Here is a 25,479-nt window from a genome sequence, read left to right as displayed (position 1 = left end):
CACTTTAGTCCGGGCCCCGTCCATAGACAACAGTAGCTCATCCAAAACCAAACCGAGCACGTATGTCCATTACCTTCCAAACAAAGCAAAGACCAGTAACAAAAGATAGTAGTTTTGAATGGGGGCAAAATCCTTTCCTTCCAGCGCCATCGCTAAGCAAGAAAAAAAACAACAACAAGAAAGGTCCGTTGTCATCTAACTCCATGCTGGACAAACACACCTTTGGATAGATGCATCAGACACATCCCGAGCTATTTACTGGTATCCAACGCCGGTATACAATCCTGAATGCAGCGGCTGAACAACCTCATAAAAGGACAAACTCCACTGTGATGATGACAACCCTTTTTGGGTCTGAAGAATTGGCGATCCGCGGTGCTGTTGGTCCCCGCCGAAAGAGGGTTGAGGGTCGTGTAATTGTGTGCATCAATAGAGGCCAAATATAAAACTTCTGACGGTAACGATGATGAGTCGCAAAAGTATAGTACGCCGTAATACCAAGAAGAATGAATGCAGAGATTTCGCGACAGGATTGTGGTCGTGAGTGTTTAACCGGCACACGGACAAATTTCATCAACGGCATCATTCAGTTGCTTTCCAATGGTGATCGTTCGTAGGCGTTCATTTCTTCAAGTTCCGTTTCCCACCGTCCTTGGGCTTCGTGCCAGGTGGAGTAGTAGCTGGCCCTCCTTCTCAAATTGCTCCGTTTCGAGGGGATCGTGCAGTGAGCCCTGCCTCTGACAGGATCGCAGTCGCATTCTCACGTTCCGCCGCGTCCGAGATGCTCCACTAGTACCTCGTATCTCGCCTGCTCGAGAGTATTTGAGGGAGTGACGTTGAGAAAGGGCATCATCGTCGAGATCGGGTATTGCTTCGAGGACATCATCGGCAAGGATAGATGACGGCAGATCATCGGGCGACTTTCTTTTCAAGCTCGAGGGTGTCAGTGGCAGAGGGTTCATAAGCTCTTGCAACGCCAGAGGTGATCGAGATGATCTCTGTGATACCGTCACTGGCGAAGGTGTCGATGGCTCGGAACAGGGCTCGTCCAAAGAGTCAAGCGGCGGTAATGGATTATAGTTGTCCATCAAGTGCCGGCAATCAGTCAGATAGTCCGAGTGCGGCGAGGTCGGGCGACATGCTTCGTGTGTCGAGTGCATGGTGAAATGGTTGCTGAGCTGCCGAAGTGCCTCTTGCATCAAGGCAATGTGTTGCTTCTCGAAGCCGACACTTCTGGTCCCGAGTTGAGAAATGGCAAATTGCCGCTCATGTGCCAGCCCCAGCATCGGAGAGTCCAAGGCACGTTTGTGCTGACTTGGTCCGTGTTCCACATAATAATAGACATTCTCCGCGTTCAATTCCACTCGCCAGTCAGGTTCTTGTGCGCTGCTAACATGTGGAAATTAGTATGAGAGAGGCTGAATAGAAGACACGGACATTTACCTCTTGCGAAAGGCGGCCCATGGGATCATGTTTTCGGTGAATCGAGCTCAACTCATATAGTTTCGTGGTCGGGTTTCAATGACACTCGGAGCAGCGAGCGAGAAGTTGACTGATATAAAGTACCGAGTACTGGCATCAGGCTGACGTATGATAGGGTTCAAAAGCAATGACAGATTTTAAGGCAGGTCAAAGCTAAGGCGGTTAGAGGTCAGGGGGGGCACTGTGCATCGGACGGTGATATGCCTGTCAGCCCTATCAACACTTAAGGGAGGGGACCCAATGTTTTAGTTGATTTGGCAATCTGTCGCGAAGGGTCCCGGGATGAGCTGACACGAGCTCTTTTTGTTTCTTTCGCAACAAACTCAACCCTCGGACGCAGGTGCCCGTGGGTTCACCTGCGACCTGGAGCAAAGACGTTGACGATTGTGGAGCGCGAAATGACAGGTGACGGATGGGTCGGGTGGAAGACAATCCGATGTCGAGTTTTGTGGAACCGCCCGAAGCTGACGAGAACAACCAAACTTCGGCTTGGATAATGTTGCGTCTTTGAGGATGAGAGGCGTCCAGAGACTCTGCTTTAAGACAGTAGTAAGAAATATCCGAAGTTGTCCTCCGTCAGCGGGGCGGGATTTGCATGTGTTATAAAGGAGCTGAGGGATGGGTATCGTTGGGAGGTTGAGATCCAAGTGGTGGAGCTGTGGGACACATATAATGGGTTTCGGAGAATTACTGGTAAAGAGAATCGGCCGGACACGAAACAATGTGCAAACTGAATGAAGCGACGAGTCTTTGTAAGAGTGTCCGTCTTGATCGGCGCGTACTCTCAGGTGGTAGTAGTGGGTGAGAGAGATATGAAGAGGGCGAGAGCGCGCGAAAGGATGCAGAGAGCCCGAGACTCGGGTTGGAAGGGCAGGGTTCAGAGGAAATGGACAGGGTTGAAGTGGCTTTGACACAAGCGGGATGGAAAGCCTTGACTTTTGGATACAGGGGAACGAAGTTTAAACGCCGAGCCTGTACTCGGTACCGAGTAATACTGGTAGAGGAATGGAGATTTCGACAGAGAGGATATGTGATCAGGTTGCGATGGGTTTCAGTTTCATGGGCATACCTGTTGTTTTTCTCTCTCCAGGGAGGTGGTGGGGGACGGCGCGCCAGGACCAGGGGTTGATGGGTGCAATAGGCTTCGATAGGTCGATAGCTGGACGCATGTCTGGTGTAGAGAAGCCTGGGGGGATTCTCTGGATCCATTCTTTCATGAGCCGTCAAGCCGTCAACCATGATGGAGACCCGTGACCATTGGGTGGCACGATGGTCAAGCCCAGCCAGGCCCCCAGAAACGAGGAGGGTGACAGCCCATGGTTGACGCATGGTCTGCGCACTGGCAGAAAGTATCTTTGTTCAAGACGCATCCATCCCTTTGGATCATCATTATTGAAATTCGGAGATGGGCACTGTTGCTAAAGAGGATGCAGTTTGGCTTCAAGGCCCGGCGGCCTTGAAGTTGCGATGGTTCGCTTTAGCCCTGCTAGCCCTGCTAGCTCCTGGCCCGGGCCACCCAGACAGCTCCCAGAAGCACCAAGGGGGGCCTCCTATCATGCGAGAAAATGTCTCCGCCGTCTACCAGGGTGAACCAGGCTCGCAAGGTTGCATGGCAGCCCCAAGTTGTAATTCAAGCTTTGACCGTCGCTAGTCCTTCATGCTCCAGCTCAAGGAGGGACGAGTATACTCCCAGAGCCGTTCGGCGGCTCCTTTTACTAGGCCACTTGTTCAACTCTTTGCCAATCCAACCTTTCAAGGGCTTTTGCTGGAAGGGTGGCTCGTCCATGTTTGGATTTGGGTTTAGCCTCATGCAGGGTTCGGAGCTATAGACTGCGTCTTCAAATCCAGAGTGGAAGGGAGGACGCTCCATGCATATTAGCTGAACGCAGACCCTCTGGATGGGTGAGTCGAGACTCGTGTACGCCGTGACATTACTTCCTGCCAATGGCACCCAACTTTGCGATCTGATCTGAGCGGAGAATAGACGGATCATTTAGCGACAACACAGCTTCTCGACGTCACCAGTGGTTTCACACAGCTCACCACAGTCTCGCGTGGCTAGGCCAAGGAGTTTGATCCTTCGGGGGGGATCGGCGATGGATTCGGAAGTGACGGCTTGTCCCATGAGCCAGGGAAAAGGATAAACTAGTTTGACGGAGAAAATGGCCTGAACAAGCCAGTTGGGTGGACATTTCCACACCAGAGAACGATGCGAAACGAGACGGGATGGACAAAATGCGCGCTGTACGGGTGACGGGGAGGAATAATCAGATGACAGACAAGGAATACCACGAAAGAGACCGTGAGGGGGTCAGAAATTTTAATCCTCCTGCGTAGACATTATTAGGCACCGTAGGTCCATAGTACGAGTAAGTACGAGTAAGTACAAGTAGGTGCAGTGCTGTGGAAGGAGTCTCCGAGCTTGGGAGCTTAACGAACTCCACTCGCCTCTAAGGGCTCCAAGGGATTTACTTGAGTACCTACTTGTATGTAGGTACATACCTACAATTGATGGGTGCCGTGGGTGCTTGCAGGGTCTGCCGCCGGCAGACTTTCAGTGGTTCGTCGTTTGGCCCACCACGGCGCGAACAGGGCACGAGCCCTGTTTTAGTCAAGGCCCGCCTAAAGCCTCACCATCATTGGTACGGGGAACCTCGAGCAAGCCAAGGTTGACAGCCACAGGCGCTCTGGAACCACAGCTCCCGGGAAGAGCTACGTCCATGCCTCCACCTTCATGCCTGACGAATGACCTGATGCTGCCTGGCTCCCACGGCTCCTAAGCTTACCTCCACATTCCACCAACCTTAGTCTTCCCGTCTCCATCTGTGGTAATTCATCACGCCCCCCACCATTTCGAGCCTTGAAAGACGATGTTACGACGATATTCATCCCATGGAGAAGAAAAGGCTGGTGAGGGTTTAACGAACCAAGAAAGAAAAGAAAAAGAAAAACTTGCCCTAGAACGAAAACAACAAGCCGCCTCCTTTCCTTTAGCACTGCCTCACTGCTCCCAAGCGGGCGCGACAAGTCCTTTGCTCACAGGCGGGGGAACGCCCCTTCGAATCCATCCATGACCGGCGAATGATCAGCATTCTTTCCTTCTCCTTTATTGACGGCGCGGAAGGCGGAAAGGTTCTGACGCAGTGTGCTGCGCTGCGCTGCAACAAGCCTACGAGAAAAAGAAACAACGGATACAAGGGCCAAAATGCCACCCGACCTATTAATGAGCCTGGCAACTGATGCCACCAAAGGACCCCCCGCAAATTGGAAGAGCCCTTTATTGGGCACAGACGGCTAGCACTCTTGGGCTTGCATCCCGAGTTGGTCAAATGCAGCCTTCTCAGCACGCTGTGAGAGCCATACCCCTGTTCGAAAATATGACACGTTCGATTTTGCGTGATCGGTGGCGTTGTCACCACCTGCATGCTTCTTCCACAAAGCGCTGAATGCGACCTGAGTGCTCATCACTGCTTCAATCTGGCACCGATTTTGGACCTCCCGAACAGAAGACTCCGACTCTGCTGGCAGAACAGGTAGCAGCCGGACAAGGTGACGGATTCACACCAATTTCTGAGCAAAGACGCAGGACTGTCGTCAGCCCTAAACTAAACTGACTGCAAACTGGTCCCCGATTGTTGCCGTGACCGTTGGCACTCTACGTTTTGTACCTTCCTTTCTTCGCAATAATCCTCCTAGTCGCCCTCGTACCACGAAGTTTATGAGAATAAAATTATGACCGTAACGGACTATGAGACTCGTCGGGGTGTTCCGGGTCCTCTGTTTCTTGACATTTTTTGGCCCGTCGTGTGCATACGAGTGCTGTAGGTTGTCCCGAAAGCCGAGATGAAGAATGTCGTCGTGCGAGGAAGGACAGAATACTCCACTGTATTCCTGTTCCGCGCTGTCGTGTTACAGAAACTTTACAAGGGATAACCTCGTTCATTTCAATTGATAGACCGCGGGTTGTTCCAGTCTTTTCAGATCCGACCTACTCCAGAGGCTTCTTCCGTTGTAACTACGGCAGCAGCCGCGCGGATGGATGGATGGAAGCACAGAACAAAAGAATAGGAGCTCGTACGGAAGTAAAGTGGGTTTGAAACCCTATGGACCACCATCTTCAGAAGCCTACCTTGCAAAGTCAGCGACGGCAACCTCCTCGACGCCACAGGAGATGGTGGTAGGAGCACGGTCGTTCCTAGCTATAAGCGCGAAGTATCTTTTCTTGAGCTACAACAGGGTAGTCTCATTATTCACTCTACCGTTGTTGTGGTCGCGCAGCGAGCATGTCTGAATGTCTGCGATTCTCCGGTCAGCCCTACCACAATGTGAAACCCGCCCAAGCACAGACCGCAACACCGCATGGCCCCTTTATTTCCTTTTGATTTGTTTTTCTCTCTTCCATCGGCACTCCGTATTCAAGGCGTATTCGTGGTCAAAGGGGTAAGACGCCCAGTGCTGCGTTGTCCCTCGCTCGCTTATTCGAACATCGTCAGTGGAACAAAAGGTCCAGATGAGGCAGAAGCGGATCGCCTTGCGTGGCTCGGGAAGTGGGTAGGCTGAAGGCAATAGGCAATAGGCAATTCACAACAACTCTGCTCCGGGCTTCCCGTCTCATTTATCGGTCTTGGTGGTCTGTTTCAAAGAGCAATCCCTGTCCGACTTCGACGAAGAGAAAGAATCTCTTAGAGGACGTGTCTCCGTTCGCCAAATCCTTCCCGTAATGTGGGCATCCAGGCTAGCGACATCATCCGAAACCACCCACAACCTGCACCAGCCACTCTTAGACTGACTGCACCGACCACACTTCAGAACAACCCCATCCCGAATCATGGCCCAGGACGAGCCTCTACAGTCCCTCCAGCGCACAGTCTGGCAGGCTCGACTGCCTCTGGAGATTCGACTAGCCGCTTCCGAATCTCGTACCTTTGATGGCGCTGACCCCTACCTGGTGAGTCCCGCGCGCAGGGGTCAAAAGCCATTGCTCCAACACTGACATGCGTGCAGATCGCCTTTCCTCGGTTGTCATATCTTCCACTCCTGCTTCCGCGACTTCACACCTTCTTTTCGTCCTCACTAATTGCCGATCCCGAGACAATATCACCCTATGCTGGCTACTTCACATTTGACAACGTCCCCTTGAAATGGCATCTCCCGCTGGGGCTGCTCTACGATGTATACGTGATGTCGACTCAGGATGCCCGACCAGATTCATCCTCTTCCGAGCCCCTACCATTTAGGCTAACTGTGCATTTTTCGGCCGACCCGGACAAGCCAATGCTGCCAGATGCAAGCCCCGTTGTTCTACATGACTCTTTCATTAACTCCGTCAAAGAGGCGGACTTTTTAAGGTCTGGAACTGCCAAACCCATCATGACCTTGTCGGCTCAGGAGAGCAAGGCTCTGTGGACCTCAACCCAAGACAACGACTTGCCGACATTTGCAAGAATCCATGGCTCTTTGGTGCCAACAGCGGGCCAGATGAGGCATATCCCCTTGCGATTGTATCTACCCTCTGCACCGGACCAGGACCTGGGCAAAGCTCAAATCAAAGTGTTACAATCACACATTCCACCCACTGTCGCAGTAGTCGGAAACCAGAGTTTGCCTACCAGTGTGCGAGGGATCCCAGCAGGACAGCCTCAGACATTGGGGACGGCCTTGCATCAGCTTGTACCCAGCTTATTTCCATCTCGGAGGACGCCAATTCTCGCTACACCGCTTCTGCATGGTGCACCCGTTCCTATGAGTGCTCAGCTTGAGGAACTTGCTCGATGGGGTTGCTATGCAGACGGCTGGTTGTCGGTGGTGATAGCCATGCGTGGATAAGCCGGAGGTCTCGTTCCTCGACAGGAATACATTGCCCACCGGCCACGAGAAAAAAGCCTGTGGTCTGTTGCCTGTGCTCTGACATTCGAGATATTGCTTTCTCGTCTGATTGCGGTTACTGCTGATCCCCACAGATGCTTTTGGAACGTCATAAGTGGCTGAATGTTGGACCAACCCCTCTCCTCCAGCTCAGCCACACTGGCACCCCAACCTCGCATCTCACCCATGCTTCGTGTCGCAATAGCCGCCCGCCTCGCAGACCTTTCACATCTCATTCATGACCTTGAACCCAGGCGACTGATGGAGATGACATCTTAGAGCAATCAAGTCAGCAGGATACCATGCTCTAGAGACACTGCGATACTTCTTGGTGACGTCTGCAACTTCTCCGCACCTCACTGCTGTCATGCTCCAAGGAACCAGAAGTTGATGACGCTGAACGACCGACTGCACTCATCACCATGCCACCATTTCCCGGGGAAGAGACGCTAACTACTGTGTAAGTAATATGTAGGCCATGCCTACGACTATGCTTGACCGTGGTCTAATTCTGACCTTGCTCCTCAGATATGTCGACCTCCACTCTTACTTTACCGCGCCCTCCCCTCGCCCGGCTCTTCATCGCTTCGATAAAGCCTCCTATTTCTACGTCTACTACAATTCTACGAGACAGACAAGTCGCATCGAGGCCGCGATCAATCCTGGCACGGCAGATCAGACGGCCTTTCATGGCTTCCTCGAGGGTGTCAAGGTGATCAACTCCCACAAATTCCCGACGAGGGTAACAATCGTCGTCGATGGAGACAATGCAGCGGCCACTTCTCCATCGTCCCCCCGTTCAGGAAGAGACCCAGAAGAATGGCGTCTAGCCAGTTCAGATCCCCGGGATCCTGGCACGTCCAAATACAGGATACACACAATCGATGCTTATTTCTGGAATCAGGATGATTCCAAGTTGGTATTGAACATTTTCAAGAAGCTGCTTCATCCGCATCAGTTGGACATTGAGGATGATGTGCGTGACGAATCCGATCACCATGATATTGTCAGCCCAGTGGTTCAAAATCTAGAGCATGTGGCCATATCAGACCCGGCATATAAGGAAGTACAACATGATTCTCCCGCGGTCCAGCACAGCCATCCTGTCCAGCTCCCCCCTCCTCCACCGCCCCCTGCTGTCTCCCAGGCTGCTGCGGCCGGTCCTGGAGCATCAGCCTCGCCAATTTCGGTCAATAACAGCATCGGTGGGAGATCCTCACTTAAAGAAACGAAACCGGCCATGGACTATACGCCCCTCGCGTACAACCCGGCAGCGCCAGCGGCTCCGGAACCTATCGCCCATCGAGAGGACACCCCTCCTCCGGTCGACGCTGTCGACGGAACGGGGCTTGCTGCGGCAGCAAGGCATGATAATCCTTATGCCTCTCAGCAGCACCCACAAGCTTTTGGCAATCCCTCCACTGTTCAGCCTGGGGGTTATGGACATTACGGTGCTGCACCGCAGCCGTCTTACGGACCCCATGGCACTGTTTCGCCTGTACCATCCTTTGGACCTCAAGCACCAGCGACCGTATCACAATCCTTTGGACCACATGCAGGTTCACCCCCACTTCAGGCGTCTCCGCGTACATCTGTTTCGACAAATTTTGCCCCGCCTCCCACCAGCGCAAGTACTGACAGCAGTCGTCACCCTTCAATAGCTGCTCAGACGTATGTGCCTCAAGGGCAGGACCCAAATGCACACATTTTTGGCCAACAAAATGTGCAAACGCCAGGTACACAATTCTACCAGTCAATTAATGGTCAACCCCATAAACCGCTACAGCATGTGCAGCCACAGTACCCGGACTATTTAGCCGCTGGTCAACCTCCCGCGCCAGCGCCAGTTCCGGCGCCGCCTCTCGGAGGGTACTCGACCTACAACTATGGGCAGGCACAGCAACCCCAGCCTGCGGCGGGAGCTTACGACATTCACTCTCAAGTCTATAGGCCGACTGAAGCGGAGCACCACACACACCATCACAAGCCACCCAAGCCCTCAAGTTCTCAGCACAAGCCATCACATGCAGAGAAGATTGAGAAGGGCGTTGGCAAGTGGATCAAGAAAATTGAGAAGAACTTTGGGTGAGGAGAGAAATAAATGAGATTGGGTTGGGATATTTTGGACAAGGAGGGGGTTCATTTCTGGTGCGTTGCTGTAATCTTAGCAAGCGTGACGAGGCTCAATGAATCATGTGTTGAAATTCTCTCTGAACAAGCGCAAATGCTTTTCCGTCCACTACCTATGTTTGTGTTGAAACAGTCCAAGAGATCTTCAGCCTGTGCTGTCTGTGCCTTTTATACCTTTTCTGCACGTGGTAGCAGAGCGCTTCCAACCCCACTGCAGAAGCAGCAACACCGAACTCGGAGAATGAGATGTGATCGATCCCTCGGGAGATGCGATCATTGCATCTGGTCGGTAGCCTCTTTGAGTCTCGAAAAATCGAGTAATTCAATGCAAATCTTCGGGAACGAGGGCGATTCTGCTCTTGATTTTCCCCGCGTGCAGATCGGCCAGGATCCGGGGGAAGTCTGCCATGCTCCCCGTTTCGACCTGGGGGGTGATGACGCCGTTGGAAATTAGGTCTAGACACGCGACGAGGTCGTCCGTGGTCCCGCCGTAGCTGCACAGGATATCGAGTTGTTTGCGCACCGCGACCAACGAGGGCAGAGTCAGCTCGCCGTGGAGCAGGCCGACCAGGACGACGGTCCCAGCCTTGCGGACTAGAGAGTGTTTCGATCAGATCAGTGAGTGCACTCGCAGAGAAGGGGGTAAGGGGGCGTATGAGATATGAGGTATGAGGGACCATTAGGAGGAACTCACCGCTCTCGATGGCCGCCTTGAAGGTCTCGGGGACTCCGACGAAGTCGATGGCAGAGTCCACCACCAGCGACTTGTTAGTCACCCACTCGCTGACGCTAGGGGTTTCCACAGGCACAACGTCTTCACTCTTCACCCCGAATTTCACCGCTGCGTCCAACACCTCCCGTCTCTTGTCCACGACGATGACCCTTGCGCCAATGTTCACAATCATCTGCAGTGCGTTGAAGCCCAGCCCGCCGAGCCCGAACAGCAAGACCGTGTCACCTTCCTTGACCTTGGCCCTCCGCGCGATGGCCTGATAGGCCGTCATGCACGCATCGGTGGCCACGGCCCCGGCAGCCGCACCGACGCTCGAGGGGAGCTTGATGGCGGCGCGCTCTTGGATGGCGACGTACGGGGCAAAGGAGCCGTCGTGGCCGATTCCGTAGTTTTGTCCACCGGTGCAGATCTGGGGGACTCCGCCAGAACATTCTCGACAGGTCGCTTTGCCGCAACCGGGCACGGACAAGATGGACACCATCTCGCCGGGTTTGAATTTTGTGACTTTTGCTCCCACGGATACGACCTCGCCGCAACCTTCGTGGCCCTTTTTGTTGGGAGGAAATCTAGACTCAGCCATCCGAGTGGGTGAGAGACAACAAAAAGGGGGGGCAAAGACGGGAATTTACAAAAAGGTTCGCTGGGAATGCTGGTGCTGTAGGAACAAGGGAGGAGACATATCTTGCACCCTTACCAATGTATACTTGTCAAGATAATGAGCCGGCTTGGTGGCCATGTTCAGCAATGCGAAGTCGCTGTGGCAGACTGTGGAAGCACATGCGTCAGCCAGCTATCGCATCCACTCTATGTCTCAAAGCCCCTCTTATATCATCCGTCGATATTGATAGAGATCTTGATGAAAACAACAGTCGGACCCATTCTCACCTCCCGCAGCATGGATCCTGACCAGGAGGCCATCCTCAGCAGGCGCAGGCACAGGCACCTCGACACGGATCTATTTCGTCTCTCGATCTTGTCAGTACTGTGTATGTGCATGGGTCTGACAGCTGGAGCAGACTTGAACAAGAAAACTCGGGATAGGTCCTCCTAGAGTCCACATGAATAGACAATGTGAGGGGCAGAGACGAAGAAGAAGAAAAGAACGGGCAACAACAGACCGGCTCGGTGCTGCCGAAGTGCTTCTGCCACGCCAGCATTGTCTTTGGCATTTCTTTGGCCGGCATATTTTTTTTGGGTCGTGCTCGGTTCTTTGTGTAGAGTGGCGGCAAGTCGTGCCCAAACCTAGCTACCTACTTCCGTAGACACAAGTAACAACGACAGACGTTGGGAGTTAATGAATCTCAACTCGCAACGACTTTCGATACTCGTCCCTCACCCACGAGAACGAGTGAACATGGCAAATGGACGGCCGAGAATCCGACTACCTAATGTTCATATACTCTCCCGCTCGCCACCGAGCCCGGACGTACCGAGGCCTTGGTTGAAAGTTTGCGATAAAGTACCAGAGTACATAATAGCGTGCAGTGCATATGGACCGTCTGACTGTACCGAGTATTAAGAGGGTTGGAGAATAACCTTATTCTCTCCTGGCGCCAGAGACTATCGAGGTACATAGAGTGGCTTGTGGCATATACATACTGCAAAGTAACAACGGTAGATACGAATAGGAATTGGTATAAGTTTGGTGTCAAGAATCAAGATCATCTGTATGAAAAATGACAGACGGCAACGTTCGATGCCTGTAAGCTGTTTCGTTTATACTTTGATCTACCGATGCAGGTGTAGATTATCATGTACATATATGCGCACGTACTTCGCATATATGTACCGAGTACTCGGTGAGAGAAAAACACTAGCAGTAGGGAGCGAGCCGATGTCAATCACAGTCTGACTAGAAATAGCGATCAGGAGCGATTCACTGATAACTCAAAGGTGACCATTGTTAGACCTGACGGCACCCCTATCCTTATCAATCAACCCAGAACATATGAGAGGGGAGAATCAAGGAAACCCCCCCCCGTCTTACAATATAGACACGTCTTTCATTCCGCCGAGGCAGACAGGACTACCTACCCCATTCTACAGCCTTCAGTGACCGTGTCAGCCAATTCGACTCGGGCAGTACCTGGGATGCAAAGCGTCGGCCACCAAGCCACCTATTTCCATGTGTGCCCGTGCTACTCCCTCAGCTTTCCTCAGCCGCCCCGAGCTGGTCATTAGTCGGAAGAGAGATTCACTACAGGTACCTCTCTATAACTCCCGGTTGGAGTAAGCCGCTCCCAATCATCGATCCTGGCCAACTAAACCATGCCTTGCTCGTACACTCGCCCGAGTGACTGTCTACTGCTTCCGAAAACGTCCCATCCCACAACATGACCCCACGGATTTTTTCCCATGCGGCAGCTTCTTGCTGATTATCACCTGTCATCTGAGCATACTTCCACTGCTGGAAATATCCTAGTGTCCACGGCCCGGGTGTGTGAACGCTCCCTAGTCCTCCAAAAGCTCCGTCCCCATAGTATCCTCCATCATTCGCCGGCGTGAACGCGAATTCCATGGTGTTGTGCCATGCCTGCTTCTCATTACTGGTCCTGGTGAAACCCCATAAGGGAGCAAAAAGCGTTGGCAGGTCGTTGGCATCATGGTAAAACGTTCGGTGACCAAATCCGTCCACCAGATACGAGAAGGACAGCGAGTCTGGCAACGGATCAGAGGCGAGAAAGTGCTTCAACGTCGCGTCACGCACATCTTCGGCAAGACATGCGAGTTGCTGCCCCAACGGAGCGCCCGTCACCTGGGTGATCACTTTTGCAAGCCGAGACAGTGTGTGCCATAACAAGACGTGACTCGAGAAATGGAATGGATATTTTACCAGGTCATCACCTGGTGTCTCGTCTGTCGGGAAGAGTCCAGTCAAAGGATCTCTCTTTGACTCAAGGAGGTCCAGGACTTGAGACACGGCATCTGACGCCAGAATTTCTTCCACAAATGGCTGCTCTCCTGGAAAGATCTCCCAGAAGTCGCAGACCTCCAGGAGCGGATAGCATTGTTGGTCCAGCTGAAAGACCGGCCCATCCTTGGGACGGCCTGTGGTGAGATATGATCGATGCCAGAAGTGGTGAGGTCGTTGTGCGTGCCGAAAGATCCAAGTCAGATGTCCCTTTATCGTGGCCCTGATCTCTTCAGAGTAGGCGGCACGGTTCTTACCAATTGATAATCTATCAAAGTTCCGATATACTTGGGTCAAGAATTGAATCTGCCAACTTTTCCATGTTAGCAGCGTCCACCAGGACTCGCTGATACTCACTAATTGTCCCTCATCCAACCGAGCGGTAAAGCGACATGATCTGTGAGGAGGCAAACGGCATGCTTGGAAGGTGACAGCGGGACCGTGCAATTACCGAGAATGTACTCGAGATTTCGGCGAACAATGAATCTGCTGGTGGTTTCTTGATCCCGCCAGAGCAACGGCAATCCGAGGGCAGGCGAGGTTTCCGCGTTGCGAGATTTCCCACAACCTGTTCCCGATTGCAAGGCGAACTTTGCCGTCAGCGTCCTCGATCCTCGTGGTGGAATATCCAAAGTCTGAGAATATGCTCCTTTTACGGGCGAGTTCACAAAAGTGGTTTCTTGAACAGCGCCATGCATGTCGACCCTTGGACCACCACTTTCAAGACTTCCTTGAAGTTGTGCATCAAGAGGGAAGTTGACAACCAGGAAACTCTTTCCAAAGTCGGTGAAACTGAATTTGTTTTCTGACTTGGGCATGGGGATAGGTCCACCTTCGGTAAGTTGCCCATACTGCTCCAGTATTAGCATTGGTAAGCTTCTTCAAGTACGCAAGACCCTTGGAAGACCTGGAGGGTTCGAGCCACGATGACATAAATAGTGCGCAATACGTACTGATGCCCGGTTCACGCTGATGCTGAAGTCCATGGTGAATCTCAAAAGGATCGGACAGTCACTAGAAGACGAAACCTCCGAAGATTGAATGACTTCTCCATTCTCGTTGACACGCAAAGACGTTGTTATGGCAAGTCCTTCAACTGTGCGGAAAGATATTGTTGCTCGTCCCAACCCGTCCAGCGTTATCTTCGTGTCGTGGGCCTCGACATCGAAACGCAACCCAAACCCTGGCGTTCCCGTCTTGATGGACTTGAGCATTCGGGCTCGGTACTCTCGCACGTACGGGGTGTCTCTGAACCTGGACCCATCGAACTGTCCGTAGGGCTCGGCGAGAACAATACCATGTTTGGGGTGGAAAGCGCTTATTTGCAAAATCTAGTAGCAATGTCAGCTTTCGTCCTTGTTAACCAAGACTATATCAATACCGTCCCGCGAAAGTCAGCCGACACTGAAACACCATTGAAACCTATGTCGAGGGTCTTTGATCGCTTCTCGGTATTTCTGAAGTCAAACACCATGATGTCCGATGTCTCTCTCTCCCTGTCACTAAGTCGGTTCGACCCTGATACCCACCCCAGCAGCCGAGACCCTTGGTATTTATGAAAGGGACATTGCGGAAATGGAGCATCTTGAACCATTCCCATCAGGGAGATATGCCGTCCATCGACTTGCGCCATCACGGGTACTCTACCCGCATATTTGAGGCTGCTCGACTAGGCTTCCTCATCCCGCCACTCGAGGCAAATCCACACACTCCCCGCACAATCAAAATGTTAAAAATAAGTGGCACCGTCTAACGAGAAATAGCCATGAGGAGCCATTCACTATTAACATAAAGGTAACGATCATTAGGTATAACAGTCCCTCGATCCCTATCGATAGTATTAGCTATCTCTGATCTAACGGCCGCCTCATCACTATCGAGTAACGACCTAATGTCCGAGAGGGCGACTACTTGCTGTCTATCGGACTTTGCCATTCACCTACAATCCTTACATTACTCTCCTCACCTTAGCGTTCTCCATATTGTGATCGACATTAGCCAAGAGACGGCAGATCATACGGCTACCGTACCCGCCCACGGAGTTCGCCCTCTTTGCCTATGGGTATGGTATAAAAGCTCGGCAACTTGCCTCACTTGGAGAGACATGTATGACTTTGTTTGATTACATTCGCAAGTTACGAATTCTCGTTGAATTAATGGTTCTGCAAATGTCTGAAAAACAACTGTCGGACCATGTCGAGACGGGTTGGTCTCCAGTCGAGCCCGAGCCTCAAGGGAGCGGCGGAAATGTGCCTGCTGGCCACGTCCCCGTGACAAACGAAGAGAAAGCATTGAATCGAGCGTTAAACTACAAGATCGACACAATAATTCTTCCATTTTTATCTCTATTATATCTTTTTAATGGATTAGATCGAGGCAACGTTGGAAATGCCGAAACGCAAGGTATGTCCAGATCACCGCTAGTCATATAAAACTCCTCCTAAGCCGTCATTCCAGGCTTTACCAAGGACATTGGAGCTCAGCCAGACGACCTCAACCTGGCAGTCAGCTTGTTCTTCATCACGTTTGTGCTGTTCCAACCTCCCTCCGCCGCCGTCGGAAGGTACCTGGGAGCGAAGAACTGGGTGCCGATCATTATGTTTTGCTGGGGCATCCTCACCATTTGCCAGGCTTTTATCAAGGGACGAGGTTTGATGAAAGCGACCTCTTAGCGCGCCGAGGAAATATTAACCCTGCTGCTAGCTACGCTGATTGCGACACGACTACTCATTGGCCTTTTTGTAAGTGCCTTTCTTCCGCTTCTTAGAACTGGTGTTTGGAGAAGGCTGGAACAGACTGTTCCTCGAACCACGAAATTCCTGCTAACGCTAAAGCAGGAGGCAGGATTTTATCCTTGCTGTATGTGTCAAGTCCTCCCTCCCCATCCGACCTCATCTCAACGAGCCGCGAAGAACGGATCACGTTACTTGCGCAACACTGACTTTGCCCGCGCGACTTAGGTGTTTTCTACTTGTCGACATTCTATACCCGTTTCGACCTCGCCGTCCGCCTCGGACTCTTCTACGGACAATATGCTGTCGCTGGTGCCTTCTCCGGTTGCATTGGTAAGTAACAACCCCACGGCTATGTTCAAGGTGAGAAAGGTTGTTGACACGATTGGAAGCGTACGGAATTTTCCACATCAAGACCGGCTCGCTCAAGAACTGGCAATACCTCTTCATCATCGAAGGTGGCGCTACATGTCTCATTGCCATCGTTGCATGGTTTTGGATGCCCCTCGGACCGGGAAGTGCGTGGTTTCTCAAAGACAAGGATCGAGCATACGCGGTGGAGCGTATCCGTCTGGACAACGCCATGTATTCGCAACATGCCTACGGCGACAGCGGTGTCGAGAAGGAGAGGTTGACGAGGCGCGATGTGGTTGAGACGGCAAAGGACTGGAAGCTTTGGTATGTGCTGTTCTTCAACATCCTAGCTAGCGTCCCCGGGCAGGCATTCTCTGTGTTTCTCCCTCTTGTTGTCGCTGGACTGGGATATTCCTCCATTGAGGCGAACTTGGTGAGTGGATTTACCCCCCGGGTGTGCAAGAAAGATCCTGACTCAAGCAGATGTCTGTGCCGCCATATCTTTGTGGAGCAGTCGGGTTGTACATTTTCGCCGTCAGTTCGGATCGCAGGTAAGCCATTGCTCTGGTTCAATTTGCCTAACATTTTGTCAACACTAGTGATTTAGGAAAGAACGCGGCTATCACATCTTTGTCGGTCTCTTGATCACCCTCGTCGGGCTCATCATCACGGTGACTGTCCAGCGCCACGGCGGCAAGTATGCTGGCTTGTGCATCTTGCTGTTTGGCAGTTATATCTCGGCACCATTGACCGTGGCCTGGCTGAGTGGCAACACTCCTGGTAAGTGTGTCCAAGTCCCCCCTCCCCTCCTTCCCTCCAATATCTGAGCATTTTTGGCCAATACGAGTTTCTAGAACCCGGGAAGAGAGCACTCGTCCTGGGCGTCAATGGATTTGGAAATCTATCCGGGGTCATCGGGGCACAAATCTTCCGGGCATCCTATGCGCCAAAGTACCTGGTGTGAGTCAAATCCCCATGGCGGACTACTGCTGCTTTTGACAAAGAGAACACGACGACTTAAACTTTTCCCACAGGCCGTTTTATATAACACTGGCATTCATCGCCGTCGCGCTGGCCGGATACCTTTCATACCGTTTCACATTGGCAGCGGTGAACAGACGAAGGCAGGCTAAAGTGGCAGCCATGACTCCCGAGGAGTTCGAAGACGAGAAGACCACACCTCTGAGATATGCGGACAAGAAGTATACCTTTATCTACGGCCTGTGAGGTCTTGCCGGGGGGTAGGTTTGATTGCGACACCTCATATTGGAAGCCTTCACTGTCAATTCTGCAGGAGCACACTACACTTTGCTTTTTGCGTGCTCCAGTTCTGTTGAAAGTTGGGAGTTTCCTGGTCTCCGAGCACTAGAATGGAACTGCTTCGTCGCAGGCATATGACATTAGCCATGTCTGATCTGGCGCCCGCTTCATCGCTATTGAGTAACTACCCAAATTCCGAGCGGGCGTCTACTATCTGTCAAACTGTGCCATTTTTTATTTCACAAAGGCTCGTCGTGTGTGCAGCGACTATTTTCTGCCCGAAGCAAACTTAAACTATTCCCGGCTACGAACGAGTCAGCGGCGCAGGGGAGGAGATTAAAGGGGCCGGTAGACCTTCCCCGAATAGACTTGTGCCAACTCCGCCTTTTCTCTAGCCTCGTCGTCTTCTCTTCCCCAGATTTTGGGGAAACTCTGTGTTGGTCTGAAGGACTCGGTAGTTGTGTGCTACAACATCCCCTCCACAGGTAATCTGTCATATGGAACGTCGACCTGTCAACCCGCGGCGGCATAAAATTGCACCGGAGCTACGGAAAAGAGTTGTTCAAGCGTGAGAGGCTTCCCTATCCTTGCATTGCTTGCATGCTTTGAAAACTTACTCTCTTCACGTTGACTCAAAGATGCAATAATTGCAATATTAAACGTGCCAAGTGCTCCGGAGGCCAACCCTGCGAAAGATGCCGCAAATCGTCGCGTGAGTGTTTGTATCCAGAGGTGGTGCAAACAGTCACGATCCCACGCCGCGAGTATGATGCGCTCAAAGCTAGGTGCGCGATGCTGGAACAGGCACTCGCACACGCAGTCCCTTTGCAATCTGAGAGGGATAACTTGATGCAGCATACCCAAGCGAAGCACGATACGCCCGAGGCACCCCGGCCTCCCAAACCATTCAGTCAGGATATTGCCGAAGACACCCAACACCTTCGAGAAGGACGAATCCTTCAAGACCCAGATGGCACGGTGCGCTATCTCGGCGAATCTTCAGGAGCCACATTCCTCAATCACTTGCGAGAGTACATGGCGACGGTTTTCCCACGGGCCTTCGAAAATGCATGGTCAAGTACCTCGAATCCTGATGTGACAGCTTTCATCTCGGCGCTCGGGAAATATCAAACTCACGACAGTCGTCCTCTGCTAACGTCTACGGTCAACCCTCTCATATCGGCGACAAATGATGAAGCTGCGGCGATGCTGTCGGAGTTTCGGCACTCGGCTCAGGATGGTGAAGGTACTTTTGCTTCTGGTGGTATCTATTATTGGGTCGATGTCCAGGCTGTCCTGGGTGAATATCCAGCTTATGTTGATGGTGTGAGAACCATCGAAGCGGCTCCTAATGCTCTGTTCGCTGTTGCTTGTCAACTCAACCCGAGATGCGCACCGCCCTGGGAAACCGGATTTGGACAGGCGTTCTTCGCGAGAGCAAAAAGCATATTGGGGAATCCTCTGGACGAATCTACCATTAACGATGCAACTGTACTGGCACTTCTAGGATTCTACCTGCTCAACAGCAACCGGCGTGATGCTGCATATATCTATGTCAGCATCGCAATGCATATTCTCATCGTCCATGGAGTTCATCGTGCCTGGTTGGTCGACGAGCAAGGTAAAAGGCTATTTTGGACCGTCTATATCCTGGATCGGTAAGCCCAGAGCATGATGTGCGAACTTCGGATTCACTGACAAGTCGCAGATGGCTGAGTTGTTTGATGGGGAGGCCGGCCCTTATCTCTGACGAGGCGATCAAATTGGACCTGCCTCGAAGTTCAAGGTACACAACATTCATCTAGAGTTCTCTGCGCGATAGGTTGACAAAGTCAAGTGACCTACCTCCTCCGGACGGTCTTCGAGCCCATATCGAGCTTGCCAGAATCTCAAACTACATTGTCTCAAATATCTATGACGTTGCACGACAGAGTGAGGAACCACCCATGACGACGCTCTGCATTCAGAAGTCCCTGAGGTGGTTGAGGTCTTGGTCGGAAAATCTTCCCGCCACGGTTGTAGGCACAGAGGAGAACCTGACTTGGGACCGGGCTGTTGGAGAACTGCACATGGCGCACAATCAGGTGAGGCGCTCAAACCACTCATGGGCAAATCCCGCTGACATTGCAGCTCATCATCCTCACCGTCCGACCTTTGTTGTTTCTCAACGTCAAGAGAGTCACAGCCGACACGCTCCTGAACGGTAGAACAACAGGTCATGAGATATCACACAGGCCAGAGCTCGATCTGTGTGCAGATGCGGCGAGAAGAAACGTCCATCTATGGCATCGACTCTTGAACCTACAACGACCTCCAAGGCTGTCGGCTTCGGGCGTCCATTTTCTATTCAATGCTGCTCTTGCGTTACAGCTCTATCAACTTCTGGGTTATAGTAGGGCAGAAGGAGACTATGAAGACATCGGATTCGTCATTTCCACCTTGGAAGTAGACCAAAGCAGTAACAAAGAATATGCCGCCGATTGCGCCAGGGTACTGACAGATTTCAACTCGCTCATGGCTAGGCTACAAAAGATCGACCTTTCGAAAACAGCCTGCCGAGGTGGGAACGCGCGCGGCCGTATACGCGGTATACCATCTAACTCTTCAGTCATTCTCTCTCCGAGCAGTGACACCAGCCCGGCAAGCTATGCGGAGTCTTGTCGCCAACACCAATCTGATTTTAGCGAAGCAAATGGCGAGCGCCCACTTCCTCCATATGATGACCGAACTTACCATGAGCTTCTGTCATGGCTTGAAAGAGACAATCTCCAGCAGAAGTTCGACTTTCCGGGTCGCTTTGGATGAATGTCCCAACGCCAGCCGAGTACTTTGAAGGGGGGGGGTATCTGGATTCTGCTGTGCGACGAGGGTCGCTCTCTGCATGACGCCATGTCGCATAATCAATCACGGCCAGTGCACCGCGCTCATCATCAACACTGGCTTTCTCCTGGCTTATGCGGACGAAATGGCTCACGGTCACGTGCTGTCAGCCAGCTTGTGATATACCTTGGATGATCGATTGGCTTATGACTGGAGCTCATTGCCCGATCCCTAAAATGGTCACAGCGCCAATGAGGACAGGCATCGCTGTAATGCCTTGTCCACACGATATATACTGACCTGACTCCCTCCAGCTCTAATGTCCCAAATGGCTGCATTGACTCAACACCTTTTACAATGGCGTCACCTCGCAACCCCATCGATCGTTTTCTCGAGGGGATCAACACCGCAGACCTCGAACTCATGTTGAATGCTTTTGCACCGGATGCTGAGGTTGTCGACGACGGAAAGAGTTTCACTGGAGATGCTATTATAGCCTTGTGCGAACATGGAATTATAGGTCACCAGGCACGAGTCAAAGTGCTGGACCAAACGGTCCGAAATGATGGCAGGACACAAACCCATATCATGATGGATGGCGATTTTGGCAAGGAGTTCGGCATCCACGAACCATTCGATTTGTTCCTTGTCGTCACAGTGAAGGGTGATAAGATAATACATCTCCACATGGGCGATATAGATCCTGATAAAACGACAATGCGGGCGGTCTACGCGTCAGTGGCCAGCCCACAGGATCCATTGTCATCGGTCCGAATTGGTCAGAGGCATCTTCCAGAGTCAAAGGAAGGATGGGTCCGAGTCAAGATGCAGGCAGTGGGTCTGAACTTTCACGACATCTTCACATTACGGGGAATGCTGATGCATGAAACCCGATACCCAATGATTCTGGGTAACGAGGGTGCCGGATTGCTCGAGGATGGAACTGAGGTTGCCGTCTATCCAGTCATGGGTGATCCTGATTGGAAAGGGAATGAGACACTCGATCCAAAAAGACACGTATTCGGCGAACTCGTCCAAGGAACCCTTGCCGAGTACGCTATGATTCCCAGAAGAAATGCCGTGCCTAGGCCTAAAGGACTAGATGCGAAGTCGGCAAGCGTGATGGGCATTGCCTGGTTGACAGCTTATCGCATGTTGTTCACCCAGGCAAAAATCAGAGCCGGTCAAACCATTCTGGTGCAAGGGTCATCCGGTGGTAAGTACCGAGCTGAACAATCTGGAGTTACATCGGTTATATCATGTGAGATGGTAACTAACAGATTGCAAATTTGCAGGGGTGACGACAGCGCTCATTCAGTTAGGCTCTGCCGCCGGTTTGCGTGTATGGGCAACAGGCCGGACGAAAGCGAAACGCGACCTTGCCAGATCGCTTGGTGCAGAGAGTACTTTCGAGCCTGGTGCAAAACTGCCACATCTCGTTGATGCCGCGTTCGACACATCAGGAGCGTCAACAATTTCACATTCTTTGGCCTCTGTGAAGCCAGGTGGGACGATTGTGTCGTGTGGGAGACATTCAGACAGCGCCTCGCCCAACATCTCGATCGACTTGTTGCATTTGATGGTGAACCAGATTAGCTTGGTAGGGGTCTATACGGGAACGCGGGAGGAATTCGTCAACCTATTGGATTTTGTGACCACCTCTGGCATCAAGCCGCATATTGGCAAAGTCCTGCCTTTGGCGGAGGCTGCTGAAGGACTGAAGGAGATCTGGCAAGGCAAAACAAATGGGAAAGTCGTCGTTGAGATTTGAGCATCGGAAGAGCAACGCCAAGACTTATCAACGGAGCCTGCCGGGACTAGTGTTTGATCTAGACCTCACATGGTATAACCCAATAGCTTATCTGCTGCCACTCGTCGCTTATCTCCTGAAAGTCTTCACCGACATTGTCCGTCGAGGTCTTGTACCGGAAGGGCACACCGGCAGTCAAACGAGGCGTTCACTAGTGGTCCATTTTTCATACAAGCCCTCACAACGTCCACACTTGCGTGTTGTTTCTTCCGAGCACCTTTACACCCTTAGCAGCCTATTCCTATGGCGCTATGGACCGGCTTTCCCGTCGGTGCTGGGTTGAAGCTGAAGGAGGAGACATTCACCGTGCCTCGGAAGCCACTTAAATGCAGAGCAAGGAGCCGCGACTTTGAGAGAAAACTCTCGAGCAAATTCATCATTCCCGAGGAGGTATAGTTGTGGTGTCCACATGGTGTTTTGTGGGTGGGAGATCTGACGTCTGCAGATGCTGGAGAGTGTCCACCCCCAGTACAAGGGCCAGTCCGTCCTCCTCATGATGCCCTATGAGATTCTTCTCGAGATATACAATGCTCTAGCCCACGCACCGTCTCAGATCGCGCTTTCACTATCCTGCAAACGGCTGGCCATGGTGGCACGAGATGTTCAGCTATACCTCTCGCCCACCTCGCCAAAATATGCGGGGTTTCTCCCCCGGCGTGTTTTTGATGTCCCGGAGCTCATGACCCAATTGAAGCCTTGGATGCCTGCTGAATTGCGTCTATGCAACCACTGCCTCACTAACAGACCTCGCCGCGAGGAATATTGGGATACCGTTATTGGCTGCGAAATCAGCAACTTCTGGGTTCAGAAGACCGGTTGGAACTTTCACAATGCCAGCTGGCACAAGCAGGTCCACGACATCTGTCCCGCATGCCATGCCTCCTGTACTCTGAGCGACTACGTCGATTGTGACGGTTGTCGAGCCCTCGGACGCCTGGGTGACGTGGACTGGACCAGAGTATCCGACTCCTGGAGAAGGAGGACAGAAGAGGAACTACGAGCTGGAGTATTCGCAACTGGGCCTGGATGAGGCAGAACACCTGGCACTTAGTCCGACACTGCTCTTTCAGTTGAACCTCTTCCCCATTGGATCAAACAACGTCAACGATACCACTTCCTGTTTCATACGATCTATGCCCGGAATCCAGGTCGTCATTTCGATTGCGGCGGCCACCTTTGTCAAACTCCCGATCTGCCCAAACATTTTGAGAATCAGTTGCAAAGAGATATGCGATTGGTCAAAAGGAGTGGAAGGCGAGATTTACAAAGGTTGTGAGAGAAATCCTGTCTATCCGATGACCACCTGCTCGGGCCCCCTCACTCACAATACCGTTTACTTAAGTACACGACCTTTGAGGCCTTTTCTCAGGTGGACCAAGCTGTTCTTGGCAGAAAGGCCACCAGACACGGGTTGGTCGGTATTGCGTGTGTCTTGTCTCAAGGTCTCCAAGGTCTCAAACGAAATGAGTGGCGAAAACTGTGCGATACTTGATAACGCAAAATTGTTCCCTTGAAATGAGCCGAATAACGGCCTCGTCCGACAGTCTCTCGTGCGCTGTTTGAAACTGTGGGAAGCTCCCTGGGGAGTTGTATCGATTGAACAACACATGTATTTCGACTCGTTGGGATGCTGGATGCTCAGGGGGAAGAATGTGATGATCCCTCTGGTTTGTGATAGCATCTCAGCCCCTTTTTAGGCCCACCAGTTGACACAGCTGAGGCTGCAACAAGCGAATGATTGTTGAGATGACCCGCCAAATTACTAATGTGATTGCGTCGAGGTTAGCTTCCCGATTGAGAGTGTACTCCTGTCTAGCTCGGTGGAGCCCTGGGGCAATGCTCTCATATTGGAATGCGCCTGTCCCACGGGCCTTTTCGTCAGCAACACAAACGGTTTCAAGCACCTTGAGAGAGATGATTGCCGTCCTACCGCGGACACTTGCGGTGATGGACGAATTTCGACAGCCCTAGTGGAGGCGACTGGTAGGGGGAATGATTGGAGCAGAGCACCAACCAGGCTCGAGGGTGCCTCCTTTGACAACAACGACGGCCCATACGAGGAGAATACTTAAGTTGAAGGTATCGACCTGGATCATCTCGTACAACAACCTTAGCTCCCACCTCTCTCTGAGTTCTGCAACATCTGCGTCCCCCGAGCAACATCAGCTTGATCGCCAGGATGAAATACCTCTCGGTGCTGGCTGTCCCTACACTGGCAGCACTCGTTAGTGCTCAGTCTGCACCGAACTTTCCAGTTCAGGTCGACACCAATCTACGTGTCGACCTTCTCAGCAGTGCGACAAGCGTTGCCCCAGCTGGCGTTCTGCTGCCCAGGGATGGTAAGGACTTTGGTCAGACCCGATATCGTACCTCTGGTTAACGTATTCAGACGTTCTCGATGGGCCAACGGTATATGGTCCGGCAAACGCCACGGAAGAAGCCACCTACATACTCTTTGTGGTCGATGAGGATGTCAATACAGGAAACGGTCCGCGAGTTCAGTTACTCCACTACTTCCAACCCAACCTTGTCGGCATCAACCATGAATTATCCATCCAGCCGGGGGCGCGGAATGCCACAACGGCGGTGGGTGCGGAGTATCTTACTCCCTCGCCACCTGGAGGAGATGGACCACACAGATACACATTGCTGCTCTATCCTCAACCAGAGGGATTCACCGTGCCGCAAGCATACATCTCCTTCAGTCCACCCGCCGACACGAATGCAAGATACCCTTTCAATATGTCTGGTTTCGCTGCTGCTGCCGGTCTGGGACAACCAATTGCAGCAAACTGGTTCCGTGTTGTGAATGACACCAGTTCGACCTCGACAGTCTCAAGCTCTACCAGTTCAGTCACCGAGAGTGCTGCTACAACATCAGTTGAAACGGGCACGGCCGCTTCGACTCCGACCTCCACTGGTGCGAGTACAAGTGCTAGTGCAAGTGCTAGTACAGCAGCCAATTCGGCAGCAGGACTAGATGAGGTGCGTGCTGGTGCAAGAGAATTGACCATGGGACTTGCTATGGGCATCGCTGGTGCATGGTTGTGGATGCTGTAATTGGCCGAGACGACTAGGAGACAGTCCACTGCTGGTAATCAGCTTCTCTGCAACCGTCTACTCTAACGTATGCGAAGACGGAAAGCGTGCGACTGAGACAGGGACTGAGTCTGGAGGAATTGATAGAAGTTCTCTTGTTCCACTTGATATCGAAGGGTTTTGGGGGCGTGTGACTTTATTTTTCAACTATATGTACACAATATTGAGGAGTGTCTTCCCTTGAGAGTTATATCCAACTGTGTCAGACTGTTCCCAGCGTATACTGATGCAGCACTGATGCAGTCTTGATGCAGCCTTGTCGGGCACCTGCCCGTTCCATTCC

At 52.1% G+C, this 25,479-nt stretch overlaps 10 protein-coding genes across 10 annotated transcripts; 7 read left to right on the top strand and 3 right to left on the bottom strand.

Moving 5' to 3' along the window:
• Positions 1 to 586: 586 nt before the first annotated feature.
• Positions 587 to 1,472, bottom strand: AYO21_08001 (hypothetical protein; the record flags this gene model as incomplete). Its single annotated transcript, XM_022657951.1, has 3 exons — positions 587 to 735; positions 797 to 1,389; positions 1,444 to 1,472. 3 exons carry the CDS (start codon positions 1,470 to 1,472, stop codon positions 587 to 589), a joined length of 771 nt encoding a protein of 256 aa, XP_022509710.1.
• A 4,838-nt stretch (positions 1,473 to 6,310) lies between these two features.
• AYO21_08000 (hypothetical protein) lies at positions 6,311 to 7,308 on the top strand (the record flags this gene model as incomplete). Its single annotated transcript, XM_022657950.1, has 2 exons — positions 6,311 to 6,430; positions 6,487 to 7,308. The coding sequence occupies 2 exons, from the start codon at positions 6,311 to 6,313 to the stop codon at positions 7,306 to 7,308; spliced, it is 942 nt and encodes a 313-aa protein (XP_022509709.1).
• A 517-nt stretch (positions 7,309 to 7,825) lies between these two features.
• AYO21_07999 (hypothetical protein) lies at positions 7,826 to 9,436 on the top strand (the record flags this gene model as incomplete). Its single annotated transcript, XM_022657949.1, has 1 exon — positions 7,826 to 9,436. The coding sequence occupies one exon, from the start codon at positions 7,826 to 7,828 to the stop codon at positions 9,434 to 9,436; it is 1,611 nt and encodes a 536-aa protein (XP_022509708.1).
• Positions 9,437 to 9,799: 363 nt separating this feature from the next.
• Positions 9,800 to 10,790, bottom strand: AYO21_07998 (hypothetical protein; the record flags this gene model as incomplete). The annotated part of the gene is made up of 2 exons (XM_022657948.1): positions 9,800 to 10,071; positions 10,172 to 10,790. The coding sequence occupies 2 exons, from the start codon at positions 10,788 to 10,790 to the stop codon at positions 9,800 to 9,802; spliced, it is 891 nt and encodes a 296-aa protein (XP_022509707.1).
• A 1,617-nt stretch (positions 10,791 to 12,407) lies between these two features.
• AYO21_07997 (hypothetical protein) lies at positions 12,408 to 14,595 on the bottom strand (the record flags this gene model as incomplete). Its single annotated transcript, XM_022657947.1, has 4 exons — positions 12,408 to 13,434; positions 13,479 to 13,972; positions 14,075 to 14,452; positions 14,503 to 14,595. The coding sequence occupies 4 exons, from the start codon at positions 14,593 to 14,595 to the stop codon at positions 12,408 to 12,410; spliced, it is 1,992 nt and encodes a 663-aa protein (XP_022509706.1).
• Positions 14,596 to 15,289: 694 nt separating this feature from the next.
• AYO21_07996 (hypothetical protein) lies at positions 15,290 to 17,434 on the top strand (the record flags this gene model as incomplete). Its single annotated transcript, XM_022657946.1, has 10 exons — positions 15,290 to 15,524; positions 15,579 to 15,770; positions 15,825 to 15,862; positions 15,917 to 15,980; positions 16,082 to 16,186; positions 16,246 to 16,640; positions 16,691 to 16,758; positions 16,815 to 16,987; positions 17,062 to 17,167; positions 17,242 to 17,434. 10 exons carry the CDS (start codon positions 15,290 to 15,292, stop codon positions 17,432 to 17,434), a joined length of 1,569 nt encoding a protein of 522 aa, XP_022509705.1.
• Positions 17,435 to 18,259: 825 nt separating this feature from the next.
• Positions 18,260 to 19,129, top strand: AYO21_07995 (hypothetical protein; the record flags this gene model as incomplete). The annotated part of the gene is made up of 1 exon (XM_022657945.1): positions 18,260 to 19,129. One exon carries the CDS (start codon positions 18,260 to 18,262, stop codon positions 19,127 to 19,129), a length of 870 nt encoding a protein of 289 aa, XP_022509704.1.
• Positions 19,130 to 20,644: 1,515 nt separating this feature from the next.
• On the top strand, positions 20,645 to 22,058 carry AYO21_07994 (hypothetical protein; the record flags this gene model as incomplete). Its single annotated transcript, XM_022657944.1, has 2 exons — positions 20,645 to 21,503; positions 21,568 to 22,058. 2 exons carry the CDS (start codon positions 20,645 to 20,647, stop codon positions 22,056 to 22,058), a joined length of 1,350 nt encoding a protein of 449 aa, XP_022509703.1.
• A 282-nt stretch (positions 22,059 to 22,340) lies between these two features.
• On the top strand, positions 22,341 to 23,127 carry AYO21_07993 (hypothetical protein; the record flags this gene model as incomplete). Its single annotated transcript, XM_022657943.1, has 2 exons — positions 22,341 to 22,487; positions 22,543 to 23,127. The coding sequence occupies 2 exons, from the start codon at positions 22,341 to 22,343 to the stop codon at positions 23,125 to 23,127; spliced, it is 732 nt and encodes a 243-aa protein (XP_022509702.1).
• A 1,149-nt stretch (positions 23,128 to 24,276) lies between these two features.
• On the top strand, positions 24,277 to 25,157 carry AYO21_07992 (hypothetical protein; the record flags this gene model as incomplete). Its single annotated transcript, XM_022657942.1, has 2 exons — positions 24,277 to 24,436; positions 24,487 to 25,157. 2 exons carry the CDS (start codon positions 24,277 to 24,279, stop codon positions 25,155 to 25,157), a joined length of 831 nt encoding a protein of 276 aa, XP_022509701.1.
• Positions 25,158 to 25,479: the final 322 nt, after the last annotated feature.

The sequence above is a fragment of the Fonsecaea monophora genome, assembly GCF_001642475.1.
Source record: "Fonsecaea monophora strain CBS 269.37 chromosome Unknown Scaff66, whole genome shotgun sequence".
Lineage (NCBI taxonomy): Eukaryota > Fungi > Ascomycota > Eurotiomycetes > Chaetothyriales > Herpotrichiellaceae > Fonsecaea > Fonsecaea monophora.
This window is presented reverse-complemented; position numbering and strand designations above follow the sequence as displayed.